Below are 17397 nucleotides of genomic sequence, written 5' to 3'. Positions count from 1 at the left end.
CGTGAAAACACTTACCAGTTTCCCAAATTAACCCTACTCTTCCAATGGTGAGTCACGGGGACTGACAGAGCCGCTCTCGTACAAGGTTTGTTTTGTCATTTAAAAGAACATGTTTGGCCATTTTAGGTAACAATCTTGCTTTCAGCACCGCTTTTGGTCTGGGCTTCTCTTTCCAAACCGACTCTAGAGAACAATAACTAACTTCCACGCACACTGATGAATATTATTAGCTGCTCTCTTAATAATTTAACTAGTAATAAATTACATATAAAACAAAGCCTGTAATTTACACATACAGGGGATCTTTTTCCCCCTTTCTCACTTCCTTTTCTTTTTTTTTCTTTTCCTGCGTCACTGGTAGAAATCTCATCTTCTCAGGCCACGAAAAAGCAAAAAAAAAAAAAAAAAAAAACTCCTTTTTCCTCTTATTTATTGCCTGTACAAGTCACGCCGACGCAGGAGTTGGGTGTGGCTTTGGCTTGTTCGAGCAGGTACAGCTTGCACGGTTTTCTGAAAGCATCTGCAGTAACAAATCTAATGATTTAGCACAAAAACAAAAAGACGAGAGTCGAGACGATCTCGACAGGTAGGGGAAGAGGGATCTTTTCGGTTTTTTAGCTTTTATTTATACCTTCGCCTGTTTCTGGAGATCCTTGATGTAGTCCACTGCCAAATCCAGCATATCCGCAGTGTTCGTTTGCTGACAACAATTAAATGGGTTTTTTTAAGTTTTCCTCATATAATTGATATATAGCAACAGAGACATTGATCTTCATATGTGAACCACAAATTTACCTTATCCATGTTCGGAACAAGTTCTTGCAGTTTTCTCATCCTTTCGCTAATCTTTGTTCTTCTTACCTGAGAATCTGAACCAAATTAGTACTCTACCAACACTCTTGATAGACTTTCACATTTCATCATAAAATCCCCTGAACACAATGAGTCCTAAGACCCAAAATTAATCTCCTTTCAGAACACTTTAAAAAGTATACAACCATGGCTCACCCTCTCTGCTATGCTTCGGGGGTGGGTGGCGCAACCCCGTTTCGCTCTAATCTTGCAAGGAACTGAGTCATGTAACTGCAGGAATTTATCTACCGCTGCCATCTCCGACGAAGTCTTTGGAAGACTGAACTGATGACTCAGACCCCCCGCTTCTCCACTCTGTCCAAAGGCAATACAAAAACAGTTTGAGCGAGACAACATATAAGAGATACAGCTTGGAAAAAGTAAACCCTGTTAGTATACGGATAATACCTGAGAATCGGAAATCATTTTCCCATTAATATCTCTGACGCGCTTTAATCCGGAGAAATTTTCTGAAACGAGCGATGTGTCGTCCCAAGAAGACACCGGGAAGCTCGGCATATAGCATCGGCCACCGTTATTACCACTCCCCAGGTTCCCATCTTCAGAATCGGGGCCAAGGTTCTCGACTCCCATCTCTGAAATCTGGGACAAGAGACCTGGAGCAGAAACTTGCCTGGATGAATAGTTTACTCGACTCTTCAACCGGCTAGCTGAAGTAGGCCCTTCGGCGCTCGCACCACCCCCAGCTCTGTAATTGGGGACACTTCTCATTACTCCATACCCTGTAATGGCCCAAAATTGCAGTAACCCGTTACTCTTCCCACTAGGTAAAATGAAAAACCAGCAATTTGACCACACAAACGACAAGAATAGCAATAAACGCTTGCATAAAAAGAAAAGCCATAGCTTACAGAAATTCCTGCCTCAACCAGGAGAAATAAACAAAACTCAGTGAAAAGGTAGGATACACGAGCAATCCCATCTCAGAGGATGACAACCTTTCTGATGTTTCCAATACAAAAAGGTTCAAAGACAGTCTCCTACAAGCTACAATCTCCTCAAAAAAAAGAAAACACGCCCACCGACAATTCTATTTTTAGGGGGAAAGATCAGAAATTGATTAGAAACTACAGGAGAAAGTATTCCAATTGCGCCCTAAGTAGTCTGTTAAGAAGTTTTAACTTTGCAGTACTCTGTGCTTTCGGACGAACAGGACGGCAGCTTTCATCGGTCCTGTGTCACTATTAAATCTAATCTTCGAAATTCCTCAAAATAGGATTTTTCAAAATTTCTGAGAGTAACTAGTAAGTGTCTGGTTGTTTTTCTGGAAAAAAAACAGCTGAAACATCGATCCGTTTTTTCCCCCAACAAGATCACTTTCCAAAGAAAAGCAAGTTGAAATAATTGATGCAGAGAGCAGCCATACCGTCCATTACGTTTGAGAAAAGTCCAGCTGGAGAGCTACTGTGCCTGATAAGATTAGAACAATTCCCGCTACTCTTCACCGGTGTTGAGTCCATCGCCATCGAATTCATCCCTCGGAATGAGTTATCTAATCCGGAACTATGAGTGGGCATCGGAGCTGGAGGCGGATAAATCATATGCTGAGCAGTCTGATGAAATCCTTTCTGCTGCGGTACTTCTGCTTCCATAAACTGAGAACTTTTTTGATTGGCCACAGGTTTGTCAGCGATTTCGTGAAGATCCGGCGAAGCGGAGTTTGAAATGAACCTCTCAATCATGGCCTCTGTCTCAGGGGAGGAAGATCTCGGGAGGAAATCCTTGCATCCCTCCTCAACGAAAGCTGCGAGGAAAGAACTAGGGGCCGACCGGAATCTCATAAGCTGATTATGTCGATGAAGCTCGGAATCCATGGGTTGTCTGCTTTTCTCAAACTCGTCCTTTGCTTGCTTCAAAGGTGAATGAAACGAGTGGTTCAGATCATGCATCGTAACTTGAGAATTATACATCGCTACTTACTACTTTTGCCTTTTTTCTCTTTCACTTTTCTCCTTCGCTATAGCTCTTGATCAGATCAATCTCAACCCCGTAGACAAGATTTCACGCAGCAGAAAAGGCACCGAGCAGTTCTATTTCGACACTACCGACTTCCACGTACGAGCTCAAGAACACTCGAAGAATCCAAGGGGGTTTCACAGTTTTCGGTACTCTAAATCATCATTTTCAGCTCCAAGAATAGATCGCTTCCAACAGCTAGTCGTTCACAGCAGCTCAGAACAACGACCGGCACTTCAAATCAACCGAAGACCCCGTTTCCGCCATTTCCCCATTAAAACCATGTCCTCAATTGCAGAAGCTCCAACAACCGACTTCACCCGCGAGTTTTCTCCCTATTTCGTGGATCTCCGGATGAAATTCAAGTCCAACCGACCGATATCGTTGAATTCCTCAAGAGACTACAAGAAAAAGGAGAAGAAAAATCGCAACAAGCCCACAACTCCACGAGATGAACAGAAGAACAAAAAAAAAAAAAAAAAAAAGCCGAGATGTTTTTTCTCTTTTTCCTTTAAAAAACAGGAAAAGCGCCGAAATCAAGGGATGACTCTGGCTTTAATATAGAAGGACGCTACCACTGCTCGCGCTGTTGAAGCAGTGAGAGGGAGCGATCGAGCAAGCGCTGTCCTCGAGGCTCGAAGTGGAAGAGAGAGAGAGAGAGAGAGAGAAGCAAAGCTGCGGCTGAAGCACTCCCCTGCCTCTTCTCTCATCTATTTATTTTCCATAGGCAACGAACATACCCACTGTCCACAACAATACTTCCAAAATAGCCATTGAACGGACAGAAATGGCTCGAAGATGTCGGCTTTTCAATTGACCAAACTACCCTCGCAGACTTTGACGTTGTCCTCGAGTCGCACTGTGTGGGGCAACATATTTGGGATTTGGCTACGCTTCGCGGCCAAGCTACTCCACACCGTGGGGTCCTTCGGACGCAACCTTAAGAGGTCCGCTTTAGACACAAAACCAGGTCCAATCCACGCGCACGCATATTCATCCTAGCCTGATGAAGTTGTAGCGTCACAGATTCAAACCCGAGTTACGTCAACAGGAAAATAACCGACCTTATCTAACCGAGTGGTGGAGAATAGAAGGGTGGAGACGGCTTTCGGGTCGGAGACTCGGTTCGGTTCGATGATGACCCGGCAACTGAAAGAGGTGGCGGCAGGAGTAATAAATATCTGACGCAAGGCCCCACCGCGAATCGGATCCCGTTAACGGCGTGAGGCTCCGCCCCTATTTTCCGAGCATCGTCCTCACGGGAGTATCCGATTCGGTCGCTTTCCGTTGTGGAGCAGCAGAAGCAGATAATCGGATGTGGGTTTCCTCACTTTCCATTTTCTTTTCACACGAGAAAGATCGTATTGGAAAAAAGGTGAAAGTGAATGTACAATAATACCCACGAATAAGTGGGAAAATGCCACGTCCACCCCACTTCGATGAAGCGAGACATCTCGAATCTGATCTTTGCAATTTATGAACGGGCCTACTGAAGACTGTGGGACCCATCTAATCTTATTCTTTATATCGACATCGATGTTGCCAAAAATGGAAGCATAGGTCCTGTTAACTTCCAACCTCGGCCTTTTGGTGGAGTGAGTAAGGGACATAGGTGGGCTGTGGGCCTTCGGATGGATCCAAATCGAATTTTGTAAAGTGAAAAACGCTTTTGTATTTGAAGGGCAAGAATTTAGAAAAAGAAAAAAGGGAGAGGATTCCTCGTTGCAGATCAGGATCGGGTCATGGAATCTTAAAATTACAGTCCCTAAACCTGATAAGCACAAGAATATGGAGAATTTGAATAATTCCCTGATGCCAGAGTCAACTGTCCCTTATTCCTAAGGCTAATTACAATTTAATTGCGGGCCTTTACAGTCCAGAAAACGATCTTGTTTTCAGAGCAAAGATCTCGTCTACGAGACCATTTATGTAAGTAAATCCTCTGTCACCATTACAGGTTTATTTCCTCTGGTTTGAGGTTGTGATCTCTTACTCCGTCCGGGGCCCGAAGCTCTCTAACCCGTTCTTCCTGGTAGGGGTGGCTTCAAACCGAGCCGGCTCGGTTTGGCTCGGTTCGATTCGTCATCTATCGAGTTCGAGCATCAAAATCGGCTCGTTTACCTTAACGAGCCAAACTCGACCGAAGCTAGGTTCGGTTCGTCAGCTCGCGAGCCGGCTTGAAGTGAGTCGGATCGGTATGGATCGGTAACGGGATCGCGAGCGAGCGGGGGGAACGGGAGCGGGAGTGGGAGCGAGAGCGAGGGGGGAAAAAATTTTTCTCCCCCTTCATCACTGCCGACCCCTCCCATCGGTTGTTGTTGCTGCCTCTACCGCCGTCGCAGCTGTTCGTCGGCCGTCTCTACCGCCGTCACAGCTGCTCGTCGGCCGCCTCTGTTGCCGTCCGTTCGATTTCTTTCTCTCCTCGTCGTCGCCTCTGTTTCCGTCGCTGCCGCTTCCGTCACCGCCGCCGCCTCTGTCGTGGCCGTCATCCCCGACGATAGGTCCTCCCCGGTGCCGTAACCCCCTTCCCTTCACGTCGTCTCGGCGGAAAACCAGAATAGGAGAGAAATAATCTCCCCCCTCCCTCGCCAGAAGACGATCTCGCACGTGCGAGATCATAAAAAAAAAAAAATTCCTCTAGAAAAAATTAAAAATAAATTTTAAAGAAATAATTTTCTATAAACTATTAGTGTCTCATGTTTTTTTAAACATTTTTCTAATTGAAATTTTTTATTAAAAATCATATAATTTTCTAAGTAAGATTTTTCATACCAAGATGGGGTAGAAAACTGTATAGAAAATTTTTGAATAAGTATTTAACAGTTGATGCTGTAATATTTTTAGCATGAAGCAATTTTCATTGCAATTTTGCGTTTGATATTTTATTTAATTAAAAATTTATCGATAAGTATAATAATATATTAGATTGATTATTAATTTTTATTTATTTCCCTAGAAGAGGCAATAAAAGGTCCATTTAACTTTCCTAAGAAAATTTTAAAATATTTCTTGTAATTTTCTAATAAGTCACTAATAGTAATAAGATTTTATTTAAAAGTTTTTTTGGGAATATGTATCATAGGAAAAATATTTTTAGTTTTTCCTAGAATATAAATTTTTATCTAGGGGCACTAAGGAGGCCATAATTTATTCAAAAATTACAAAACAAGCTAGACAACAATTGGAGTAAAAAATATTAATATTGGTGCATTTTAATCCATAATTGAAATTCAATCTTGAACCTCCCCTATCATTATATTTTTTAAAAATGTATGCATAATTTTATATATAATTTATTCAAAGCCACCCCTACGTGAGAGATCATAAACAAGGGGAAAAAAACTCTTTGTCCCTTCCTCATGGCTCTTAAATAAATTGAAAAGATATTTTAGTAGAAATACGTTTCTAGAGACTATTAGTGGTTTTTTAATAAATATTGAAAAGACATTTTTAATAGAAATATAGGGACCATTAGTGCCTCATATTTTTTCAAAATATTTTTCTAATTATAAATTCTTTTTAAAAAATCATATAATTTTTCAAGTAAGATTTTCTTGCCAAGATGGGTTACAAAAGCATATAGAAAATTTTTGAATAAGTATTTGACAGTTGATGATATAATACTTTGAGCATGAGGCAATTTTCATAGCAATTTTGTGTTTGACATTTGATGTGATTAAAAATTTATCGATAAGTATAATAATATATTAGATTAATTATTATTTTTTATTTATTTCCTTAGAAAAGGCAATAAGAGGTCCTTTTAACTTTCTTAAGAAAAAAATAAAATATTTCTTGTAATTTTCTAGTAAGTCTGTAATAGTAATAGAATTTTATTTAAAGGATTTATAGTTTTTATTTGGGTGATTGTAAATTGATAGTGATATTTTATTTAATTTTGTTGTGTTGATTATTGTATGGAGTTTATTTATAATGTTATGCAGTGTATGGAGTGTTTAGATTATTTTATGGAGTGTATAAACAATTTCATGAAGTGTTTATGGAATGTATAGACAATTTTATGGAGTGTTTATGGAGTGTTTATGTAGGTATTATGTATATTGATTATGCCCAATTTTAAGTAAAAGTCATGCCGAATTTTATACAAGTATTATATATATAGATTATGCTCAATTTTAAGTTGAGGTTATGCCCAATCTTATACACATATTATATATATAAGTTATGCCCAATTTTATGTAAAATGTATGCATACTCGATATATATTTTTTGAAAAATTTTAAATGTATGTTGAGGCTCGAGCTCGATAACAATTTTAGGCTTGAGACGAGGCTCGGCTCGAAGCTCAACTCGAACATAAACAGGTTCGGACTCGACGCGGCTCGATGCCACCCCTACTTCCTGGCTCCGCAACCATCGCTCTCCATCCCACCCTACTTCCTCGGCCGCTATCAGTGCCTTCCTTTGTTTGATTAACCCCTTTTAATTTCCTTTCGAGACCTGGGCAGGTTCCATTATGTTCTTCCTTTCTTGGGTGCAATATTCTTTTCGTAGTAGAGCAAAGCATGTTGGAGCTCCAAATCCCAACCTAATCTTCTGTAACAACTGATAACCTCTTTAACGTGTTTTAGTAGATTAACTAAATTAAAGGACACTCGCTTTCCATCTACATCGCATTGGATCACTGTCATTTCGCACCCAAATATATAAATGCTTCCCTCCGCTTTGGCCCATAACAGATTTACAGAAACTCTTTGCTGGACCATGGCGGCTGCTGAAACAGGTAAACCCAGTTTAATTAAACATAATTAAACAAAGATCTCGTTGGCTGGTTATCGAGTGGAGAGCCCATTAACTCTGATCGGGAACAATCCTTTATATATAATACCCTCTCCATCGACTCTCAGAAACAAGGATCGGGTAAGACATCGTTACAATGGCAAGCTCACTTTCAAGCCTTCTGCTCGTCACGGCTTTGGCAGCAGCTGCTTCGGTGCTAAACCTGCCGGTTGGAGCAGAAGACACTTTGTTCAATGGTGAAAAGCTCTTAACGAACGAATTCATTGAAAACGGGCCGTACAAGTTCATCATGCAAGGTGATTGCAACCTGGTGCTTTACAAAAAAGACAAGGTCCTCTGGGCTAGCAATACTAAAGGCCATGGTGACTCCTGCTTTTTACTCCTGCAGAACAACGGCAACTTGGTAGTCTTCTCCGGCTCCGACGTGGTGTGGGCTAGCAGCAGCTCTCGTGGCTCCAACACCTACCGTTTGGTCGTTCAGACGGACGGGAATCTCATCATCTATGGAGGAGCTACTTGGTCGTCCAACACGGTGCAGAAAAAATCCAACGGGAGACTCCCTAGTGTACCCTCAATGGCTTGAACCAACTTGCCTTACGACAAGAAGGGTGAAGTGGTTCCTCTTCGAATCAAAGTACTGTAATATCTTCTCTCGTCAAAGTACTGTATTAAAGTTGGTTGTGTTTCTTCTACTTCTGGTCCAAACTCTCCAAGCACATCTGTAATGGAGTCTGGAAGTCCGGAATATTTGAATCATAAAAATTTTAAATATTTGAGGAAACAGTTATTTCTCTTTTGCCCTTCCTCGTATCCACTGGGCCTTGCAAGAAGATTAGATGGACTTCCTCTCCCAAGAGCCCAACAACAGCCCAAAGATGCTTGAGATTTCGAGTTTCTGACTTCCCAAACTGAGCTTTAATTAATTGATCTGATCTTCCAATTTTCCAAATGAGTGATGTTGTTTTCGAGGATTTTCTTCCGAAAATAACCTCATTCAAATTGGACATGAATTGACGAAATTGCCCCAATATTACGTTTCTTCATCTCTTTATACCTGTAAAATGACCTCAAATTGTGAGGTCTTTTCGGTCATTTACTTTTTGGCTCGCATGTCTAACGACTAAATTCCAACTCATACTGGTCAGAAAGCCAGGTGTCTTACTATGAATGGATGTAGTATACTCTGTCTTCCACGTCTCATCGTTCCCTCCCAATCTGAAATTTGAACTGAGGCTACGGTACAAATACGAGTACGTCAAATCCGGCGCCGGGAGCTCCTCTCCGCCGACTGCTTCTCCATGGGAGACGACCAAGCTTCCTCCGATTTCGCCTTCGGTGCTGCTGCTGCGGCACCGCCTCCGCCTATCGTAAGTTTAACTCCATTTTCTTCCTCTGCGCGCCGACTCTCCAGCAGTTTCTATGAGCCCAGCCGCCCGGTTTCCACTTCGCGGCGGTTGTCCTGGGTATCACTGCAGGGCCGTCTAGTAGGAGCCTCAGAGGCTACCTCTGCTAAAACTGTTGGAGGCGGCTTGAGCCCGGAGGAAGCTGTGGCATGGGAGCTCTTCACCCCCATGCAGCGGGTCCTCATCGTGGCCGTTATTGCTGTTGCCGTTGCCAACAAGAAGAAATCTCTTCAGATTGCGAAACTGCAGCGTTCATTGAAAATAAGGGTTAGTTACTGATGATTTATTTTTTGCGTGTTTTGTACTTGTTGTTCTTGTGGCAACAGGGGATTACTTTCCTGCTTTCTTCTAATTTTATTAGTGAGCTTCCACGCATTCTTTGCTTCTCATTTTGGCTATATTGCTAGATTTATTGACATTTCTGGAATTTTGGAGTTGAACAAGAGTGGAAGTAAACGAAGTTTTCCCTTCTGATTTTGTTCATCCGTGTACTTTCCAGGACGATATCCTTGCCAACATGCAGCAAAAGCTCGATGACCTATGTGAACAGATTAACACGGTGAAGGATAGACCAGAGATTTGCCCCGAAAATTTGTTTTCCTTGTATTTTGGTGGCAAGTGCAATTTTAAGAACCCAAGTTGCGAATCACGCCGTCCTTCAATTGATTTCAAGGTATTCCCTATCATTTCCCTAAGTTGCTGATTCCCTAACTGGATGGTTATGTTGCTTACGCCTTATTAACTTGAGCCAGAGGGAAGCAGTTGTTAAAGACCAGATTTTCAGTATGCGGCAAGGCAGCCAGATTGGAGCAGAGCAAGAGGAACGCCGCATGTCTGATTTATCAGATTGGTGTTCGAGTGTCTCATCTTATGCTGAAATCCAGGTATGATAATGTTAACTTACTGTTTTTATTTCCTGCCTACGGTTGTATCTAATCTATTTCTGTTTTAGCAAAGCTTCTTCTGCTGATTCAGTAGAGATTGGACTGTCCTCTCGGAGCTCCATCTTGTGGGGGCATGATAGAGATAAGAATCGACATATAAGTTTGAGATAGATACTGATCAATGATAATCATGGCAAATATTATTCTCTGTTCCTAAATTCAATAGCTTATAGACATGACAATTATAGTGAACAGAGATGAATGACAGAAAATTCTGCTTTAAATGATTACTAATCATTTGGTGAAACAATTGATAAAGCAAGAATTTTCAAAGTATTTGGTGAAACAATTTTTTGGTGTTTAGATTTAGAGTAACCCTCTGCAAAAGAATCAAGATCCTGGGTCCTCTTCAGATTCTTGGAATGCTAATACTGAGCAACAGGAGTGTTAGTAATTATTTATTTTTGAATTAGCAAAGAACATTATTCTGTCTCACAAACTCTGTTACTTCTGTAACTGTTGCAGCTTAATGGAGTGGCCGTAGATCAGGATATCTACAATCTGCAGAAGGAATGCGAAGAAAAGGATGTCACCATAAAGGAGCTAGCAGCTATTGCCAAGGCATCGGATGCTGCTGCTTCAAAGGTACTTTTTATCTACTTTCAGTGATTAGCACATATCAAAAATGTTTATTTAACCGTGATTCTATCGGTTTGCAGAGGACTGTAGAATTGGAAGATGTAGTTAGGAGGAAAAACTTGATTATTACAAGATTGAAGAAGGATATGATTGTTCTCGAACAGAAGGTGAGTCTTTGCTAGATGGGAAAAGGGTTACCTCGAATCAGTTCGAGACGGAGCACTTGAATTTCAGTTTTATGCGTTTGGCTGTAGGTGCTGCAGCTGACAAGGCTTTCAAGGCCCTCTTATTCTGCTTCCAATTCAAACGACATGAAGAGACTCGCGATGGTTACCAATGTTCTATACGACATGGACAGCAGCACAAGCCCATCTTCTTCCGATTCAGATGCCCCTGTGAATCCTGGAAGACAATCAAAAATATTGGCATCCAGAAAGCTAAACATTCCTGACAGCAAGAATGAACAGAGCCTTGTGCAACAAAGTGATACGAGTGAGACAAAAAGCCGCAGACATGCTGGGAAGCCTCCTGCTATAGATGGGAATCTCAAGCAGCGAAACATTAGCCCTCTAAAAGAGACAACCATGAACCACAGTCTTGATCGCCCAAAGCAATCGGTGTCCGCGACTGGCGATCCTAAGAGACAAAGGAGGCGAATTGGTCTAAATCCCAGGAACACAGCTCCACTGAAGAGATGGCAATAGAGGTTTCTGGGTAATAATTTCTCTGCTGCTTTTACGAAATTTAATCTACTGTTCGCCTCTAAAGTTTGTTCCCTCATGTTTTGTGTTGCTGAGTAGGTTGAGCGAAAGATTGGATGAGACACTTTAATCTGAAGGATTTCTTCTAGAAATCCTGAAACCGAAGAGCAAATTCAGCCTGCAACAGTTTTGAGAAGATTTGGGAGGAAGACATGATTCCGATAGCCGCTGGGTGCAATAGATGTTGTATTTACTAGAATCATGTGTCATAAATATATATACAGGAAATGCTAATTTGAATTGTTGGAGAGGATGCATGGAGCTAGTTTTGCATTTTAATGGAGCTAAAGTACAATCTATTAATTGATATCAATTGAGAAAAAAAAACCTCTCGTTTGAATGCATCTCAGTGCATTGGGCCACATTTTTTATGTGGCAACATGATCTCATAAATGAACAGTTGCCATTGGTGGTTACTGCTAAGTTCTCTTAGTTGCAAAAAGGATCTGTTGGGTTAGCTTTATAGTCCAGTCAACGAGCATAAATCAAGAGGGTTCTCACTTTCCATACGTATATTGAACATTTTTTGGGCTGAATAATGCCTAAAAACTCATTAAATATCCCAACGATTTTCATTAGATTACAGTAGGAAAAACTCTCCTATACTTTCAGGTAGTCCCTAAAAACTGAAAGGCCTTACAATCATAATAGATAAAGAGAATGGTTCCAGTGGAAAGAAAAATTTTAACTGAGAAGGAAATGTCACTTGACAGAGTGTTTGGAGCACACTAAGAGGAGCAGCAGTTCCTACCTCCAGTTGGTCGTTCTTGGCCAGGTACAACTATCTTTGTTCCTTTCAAGAGTGTTGAATTCCCTCCAGATCCATTTTCTTCATTGGCAACCAAGGCCTTCTTACTGATGATACGGTAAATCTCAGTCAAGACAGTAAGAAATGCACTCTCAACATTGGTTGCCTCTAGAGCAGAAGTCTCCATGAAGAAAAGATTCTCTCTCTGTGCAAATTCCTTTGCATCTTCAGTAGGAACTGCTTGCAGTGTTCCTAAGTCAGATTTATTGCCAATTAACATGATCACTATGTTCTTATCAGCATGGCCACGAAGCTCCTCCAGCCACCTTGCCACATGGTCGAAAGACTGCCGCTTGGTCATGTCATACACCAGCATGGCCCCCACTGCCCCCCTATAATAAGCACTTGTAACTGCACGGTACCTGAAGCAAAGAACACCCACCTATCAATAAATGTCTAATGAAATCTAAATCTAAGAATTGAATTGAAATTTATATTGTCTAAACGGGAGAAAGAAAACGTGAAATGCAGTGCATAGAAAATTAATATGTATGCAAATTGACATAACCAACTTGATGCATAATGAAAAGAATAGTTGTTTGTAAAAGATTATGGGGTGGATCTGCTAAATTCAAAGGCATGTGCTACACAACATACTCTGCAGAGATGTTTGACTCAAGAAAAAGAGGTTAAGTTCATGCTTCTCGATGAAAGACAAAAGCATAGACTCCTAAAGAAACAGGGATTCTCACTTGCTAGACCTTTTTTTCTTTCTTTATTATTATTATTATTATTATTTTTTTTTTTGGGGAAGAAAGGTGACTTTGGTTCCAAAGCTAAAAGGAAAGAGAATAAAATACGGAGGGGCTCTGTCACAACAAGAAATTGTAGGAAAAGGCCTTGCTTAATAAAAGAATCAGCTAATTGATTAGCTAATCAAGGAACATGACTCCAAATACAAGTAAACATTTAAGAAATATCCATAATTTTGTGGAAAATATTCCAATGCCGCCAACCGAGTTCAGCCAACAACAACATATTCCCCTTAACTCCACACTGACCCCCAAAGAAAGACTTGAAGATGACTAGACTATGGCAAAAGGCCTGAATCTCAGCTGAAGTGAAATCTGAAGTACCAAGAGGTCCTGAGTATGTCGCAAGAACAGTTCCATCATGCAATAGGAAACCTCATCCAAAGCCTGCAGGTCCCAGGTTGCCAAGCGCACATCCATCAAATATAACTTAATCATACCAATGTGGATAGAGGAGGGTGCCTACACCTTTAGATGGTTATACCATTTAGATTAAAATGAAAGTTTTCCAATATTCTCAAGATTAACTTTCCGCACTACCAATAAGGGCTCCAAAGAACAAAGGAACTATGGAAATTACGTAAGATAACAGAGACCAACTTCTAAGAAAGAACACGTGAGGAAGATCTCAGTGAAAGCCCTAAAAAAAAAAAAATCACATGGCTATCATTTAAGGGACCTAGACGAATGAGGGGATTTCCATTAAAGTAGGAACGATGGGCTGATGGTCTAAAAAAAAACATTATACCTGCATCAATGGCCAAATATGTAATAGACTTGCAGAATAAGAGCCTCAGATTTGGTGCAGAGGATGAACACACATACTGGCACTTGAGTTGTACTGAGCACTTAAAAAACAAGATGCTCTCTTCTATGACTACTATTTTGAAATCAGATGTTTCACTTATAGTAGCAGATTGAATGGTATAAAAACAAAATAACTAGCAACTGTTCTTAAAAAAATAGTTCCCTCGTTGAATGCACAACAACACAATTGTTACAGGCAGTTTCCAGTCACTCCCATGTGTGGACAGCACAAAGAAGGATTAAAAATAAAATTTCTTTCCTCAATCGAGGCAGTTTGGAATGTTTATTATGCAGAAATTTCAAATATTTAGCTTATACTTAAACATGTATTGCCTGAAACATGGGTGGTGCTTCGATAGTTTCGCCAATTTTGCTTCAACTTCCTGACCTGAAAACATTTAATAAGTTAACTTTTCTTTTGAGTTATTATGTTGGCTATTTGACTTTCCCAGAGTAGAATATCACTCTACTTTATCAATCCCACTATTACTTTCAAAGAAGTAAGTTAACTTCACAGAAATTAAAAAAGAATTAGCACAGAATCAAAAAATATTTTAATAAGATTTAGTTTCAAATAGAAAGTTAACTGATTAGCCAGACAAAATTGGACCAGAGGTTCTTGCTTGCATATAAGTATTTAGACATGGTTAAAGCATTCCTGATACACATCAATAAAATGCAGAATGCTTTTGGAGTACCAATTCAACAAACAAAGAATAACGCAGGGAAAGACGTCTCGAGCTGATGCCATTAACTCAGAAGCCTGTAGAACATGTTCCAATCCCTGTGTGTTAAAATCTAAATCATCGAGGTCTTTAATTCTCTTGGTTCATCAGATAACAAAAATGAAGTTCTATATGTATGTGAAAGGTTATGAGACTCAAAATTCAGCTATGAGAAATGAAGCACAAACAGAAAACAAGGACAATTGACCAGATTCCAATCCCACTATGCTAACCACATTGATCCGCTAAACTCTAAAACGGTCAAAGAGAAGTGACATATTTGTGCTTCCAACCAACTGAGATTACTCATATTAACCTTTTTCAAAGAAAGAGTTTACACATATTTGTCAAACGCCTAGCCAATACAACCCAAAAGACCGGTCTGTTAAGTGCGGAAAGCCAAGCACCTAACCCATCAGTGGTGGACGGAACCACCTAGCTCTGACACCCACCGTTCCCGTTCCCTGCAGCTTCACCTGGGATTCGAATGCGGAACGTGATGCCCAGCTCTGATACCATGTCAAACGCCTAGCCAATACATCCCAAAAGACTCATCTATTAAGTGCGGAAAACCAAGTACCTAACCCATTAGTGGTAGACGGAACCACCTAGCTCTGACAATATTAACAAAGAACTTAGCTGTTGAGACTAAAAGATTCTAAGACTAACTCCAGCACAACATTCAATACCACATGAAGAAATTGACAGGTTGCCTTATAATAAATGATAAGGGTCTCATTTACACAAAAATGAATCGATTCCAGAAAATGGTAGTAGCAGAGCTTGCACCAATAAAAGATTTATGATGAAAGGCAAAGTTCAGTCAAGCGTGCAAAGTTCTGACTAAAAAGTAAAAGTTTCTCTTACGATAGACAATGAAAGTGATTATATCGGAGTGCTATTCTAACAGTTTCAGATCCAAATATTTCCCAAGCTAAGCAACAAACAACTCCGAACCTAACAGACGATCTTTCAGACTTCAGAGATATAAACCTAAAGCCGACCCCGGCATGAAATTTAACCAAATTCAAACCTTTCTTGCCCAGCCGTATCCCATATCTGTGCTTTGACTGTCTTGTGATCGATGACGAGCGTCCTTGTCTGGAATTCAACTCCAATCGTGGCTTTCGAATCCAAACTAAACTCGTTCCTGGCAAAGCGAGCAAGCAATTGTGATTTACCAACAGCAGAGTCTCCAATCAAGACTACTTTGAAGACATAATCAATCCTTTGATTGAAGTCTCCATACAAATTCGACATCACCCCAGAATAATCCCCTAGAGTTCAACTGCTCTACCTCCGCCCTCAACTACACAGTGGCGAGATCAAAGAAATGAGGAGGACATGGAAAAGGAGGTCGAATCAGGTGAAATTAAACATGATCTGAATCCGAATCCGAAAGGGGGTCGAGGTAAATGAGAGACGAGAAAACCTCTCATCTGACAAGGTTCCTCTTGTTTTCTTTCTCTCTCTCAATGAGTTTACCTCCCCTGACCTGAGGAGAAGCGGACAGACGGGAAATTTCGTCCTTTCTTTTCTCAATCTCCTTTCGCTTTTCCTTCGGCGAAGGATTCAAAAGTCATACGGAAGAAGGGAAAGAAGGCAGGGAGAATTGGCAATTAGCCACGTCAGCAATGAACCAACGGTTTGTTCGGGCAGGGTGTTCAGGACGGTTTCCCGTTTGCCTTCCATTTATTAACTAAGAACGGATCAACGAGAAAACGTAGGATTCAATGTCCTCCAATCCAATGGTTGCTGTAAGAGATTGGATATGCTGGATCGTGCGGTCCACATTTTTAAAGTATTTTATACTATATCAATACTCTAATAATAAGTCATTCTGTATAATTATCCTAATAAAAAGTCATCCACATGATTTATGATATCTTCTATCTCTAAGAGCTTTTCTCATATAAAATTTCAACCGAAAAATATTAGCACTTCACATATGGGAAGGGAAACAAGAAGCTCTAGAGTGAGGGAGCTTATCTCAAGAGTTAAAAAAATCGTCAATTAACCATTGTGCTAAAAGGCTAGAACATGTTAAGAAAGCAACCACACGGATCTTATATAAGGATTGACCCGGTCGATACAAACAAATATTCCAACACTCCCTCGCACAGGAAAAACCGTAGACAAACTCACCGAAAAAACCCGGGACAAATTCACCAGAAATACCTAGGACAAATTTGGTGGGAGTAGGACTCGAACTCGAGACCAACCTGCTTTGATATCATGTTTATACTATTACGCTAAAAGACTCAAACATGTTAGGAAAATAACCCCACGGATCTTATATAAGGACCGGTTCAATCGATACAAACAAATATTCCAACAGGGAAAAAGAATCTTATTGTTAAAGCCTTTCTTCTATCTTTAATCTTCTCCTGAACCTCCGTAGAATCATTTATATCATCTCATTGACATAAGAGTGTTTCTACTTGGTTGTTTGATAGATTGTTTTTGGGTCTTCTTCGACTCCTTCAAACAATTCCTCACAACCTTCTCAATTTCCTCAAAACTTGCTAGTTTCTTTTGGATGGAAAAGTGACTTTGATCATTGGTGCATATGATGGAGATAAGAGGGGCATCATTAGGTTGATCCTTGACGCGCTGTGGAGAACTTTCTGCAGGGGTAAAATTTTCTAAGATTTCAGGGGTATTAGATACGGAGGCTTGAATGGTTCGTGAGGTTTCTTCAGAAGCACTCGGTTCCAGGGCTGCTTCAATGGTTTGTGGGGTGTCTTCACAAACACTCGGTTCCTGGGCTGACGAACTAACAACACGTACAGGAGTTCGAGGAGAATTCAGGGCGTCTTGGTTTCTCCTTCGCATCTCAGCTTCCTTTCTCAACCGTACTCTTCTTCTTTCCATCGCCTATAACATGATTGAAGCGTGGTTGGTCATTAGTTAAAAGCAATATGAAAGTACTGACGATAAGAAAATCAAGGATGTTAAGTCTGCTGGATAAGAATAAGCAAAGAGATCAATTGAGTGAGATAATGAAAGTGGCAGCAGAAAGTGAGAG

General features: G+C 40.6%; 4 protein-coding genes across 4 annotated transcripts; 2 read left to right on the top strand and 2 right to left on the bottom strand.

The window, feature by feature from the left end:
• Nucleotides 1-208: 208 nt before the first annotated feature.
• LOC137936585 (transcription factor bHLH130) lies at nucleotides 209-3547 on the bottom strand. Its single transcript, XM_068781353.1, has 6 exons — nucleotides 2240-3547; nucleotides 1261-1595; nucleotides 1009-1167; nucleotides 796-861; nucleotides 632-700; nucleotides 209-520 (listed from the first exon to the last, which is right to left on the bottom strand). Exons 1-6 carry the CDS (start codon nucleotides 2781-2783, stop codon nucleotides 446-448), a joined length of 1248 nt encoding a protein of 415 aa, XP_068637454.1. The 5' UTR covers nucleotides 2784-3547; the 3' UTR covers nucleotides 209-445.
• A 4179-nt stretch (nucleotides 3548-7726) lies between these two features.
• On the top strand, nucleotides 7727-8173 carry LOC137936213 (mannose-specific lectin-like). The gene has a single exon (XM_068780782.1). The coding sequence runs from the start codon at nucleotides 7727-7729 to the stop codon at nucleotides 8171-8173; it is 447 nt and encodes a 148-aa protein (XP_068636883.1).
• A 715-nt stretch (nucleotides 8174-8888) lies between these two features.
• LOC137936210 (uncharacterized) lies at nucleotides 8889-10698 on the top strand. The gene is made up of 5 exons (XM_068780777.1): nucleotides 8889-9260; nucleotides 9493-9666; nucleotides 9746-9877; nucleotides 10403-10522; nucleotides 10597-10698. Exons 1-5 carry the CDS (start codon nucleotides 8889-8891, stop codon nucleotides 10696-10698), a joined length of 900 nt encoding a protein of 299 aa, XP_068636878.1.
• Nucleotides 10523-16012, bottom strand: LOC137935896 (ras-related protein RABA4d-like). The gene is made up of 3 exons (XM_068780295.1): nucleotides 15403-16012; nucleotides 12029-12447; nucleotides 10523-10918 (listed from the first exon to the last, which is right to left on the bottom strand). Exons 1-3 carry the CDS (start codon nucleotides 15627-15629, stop codon nucleotides 10803-10805), a joined length of 762 nt encoding a protein of 253 aa, XP_068636396.1. The 5' UTR covers nucleotides 15630-16012; the 3' UTR covers nucleotides 10523-10802.
• Between the last annotated feature and the right edge of the window lie 1385 nt (nucleotides 16013-17397).

The sequence above is a fragment of the Aristolochia californica genome, unplaced genomic scaffold (assembly GCF_029961685.1).
Source record: "Aristolochia californica isolate CCGP_79_NKW_82.1479 unplaced genomic scaffold, dmAriCali1.0.hap1 SCAF_7, whole genome shotgun sequence".
NCBI lineage: Eukaryota > Viridiplantae > Streptophyta > Magnoliopsida > Piperales > Aristolochiaceae > Aristolochia > Aristolochia californica.
Note: the sequence above shows the minus strand (reverse complement) of the source record. Positions and strands in the feature narration are given on the sequence as shown.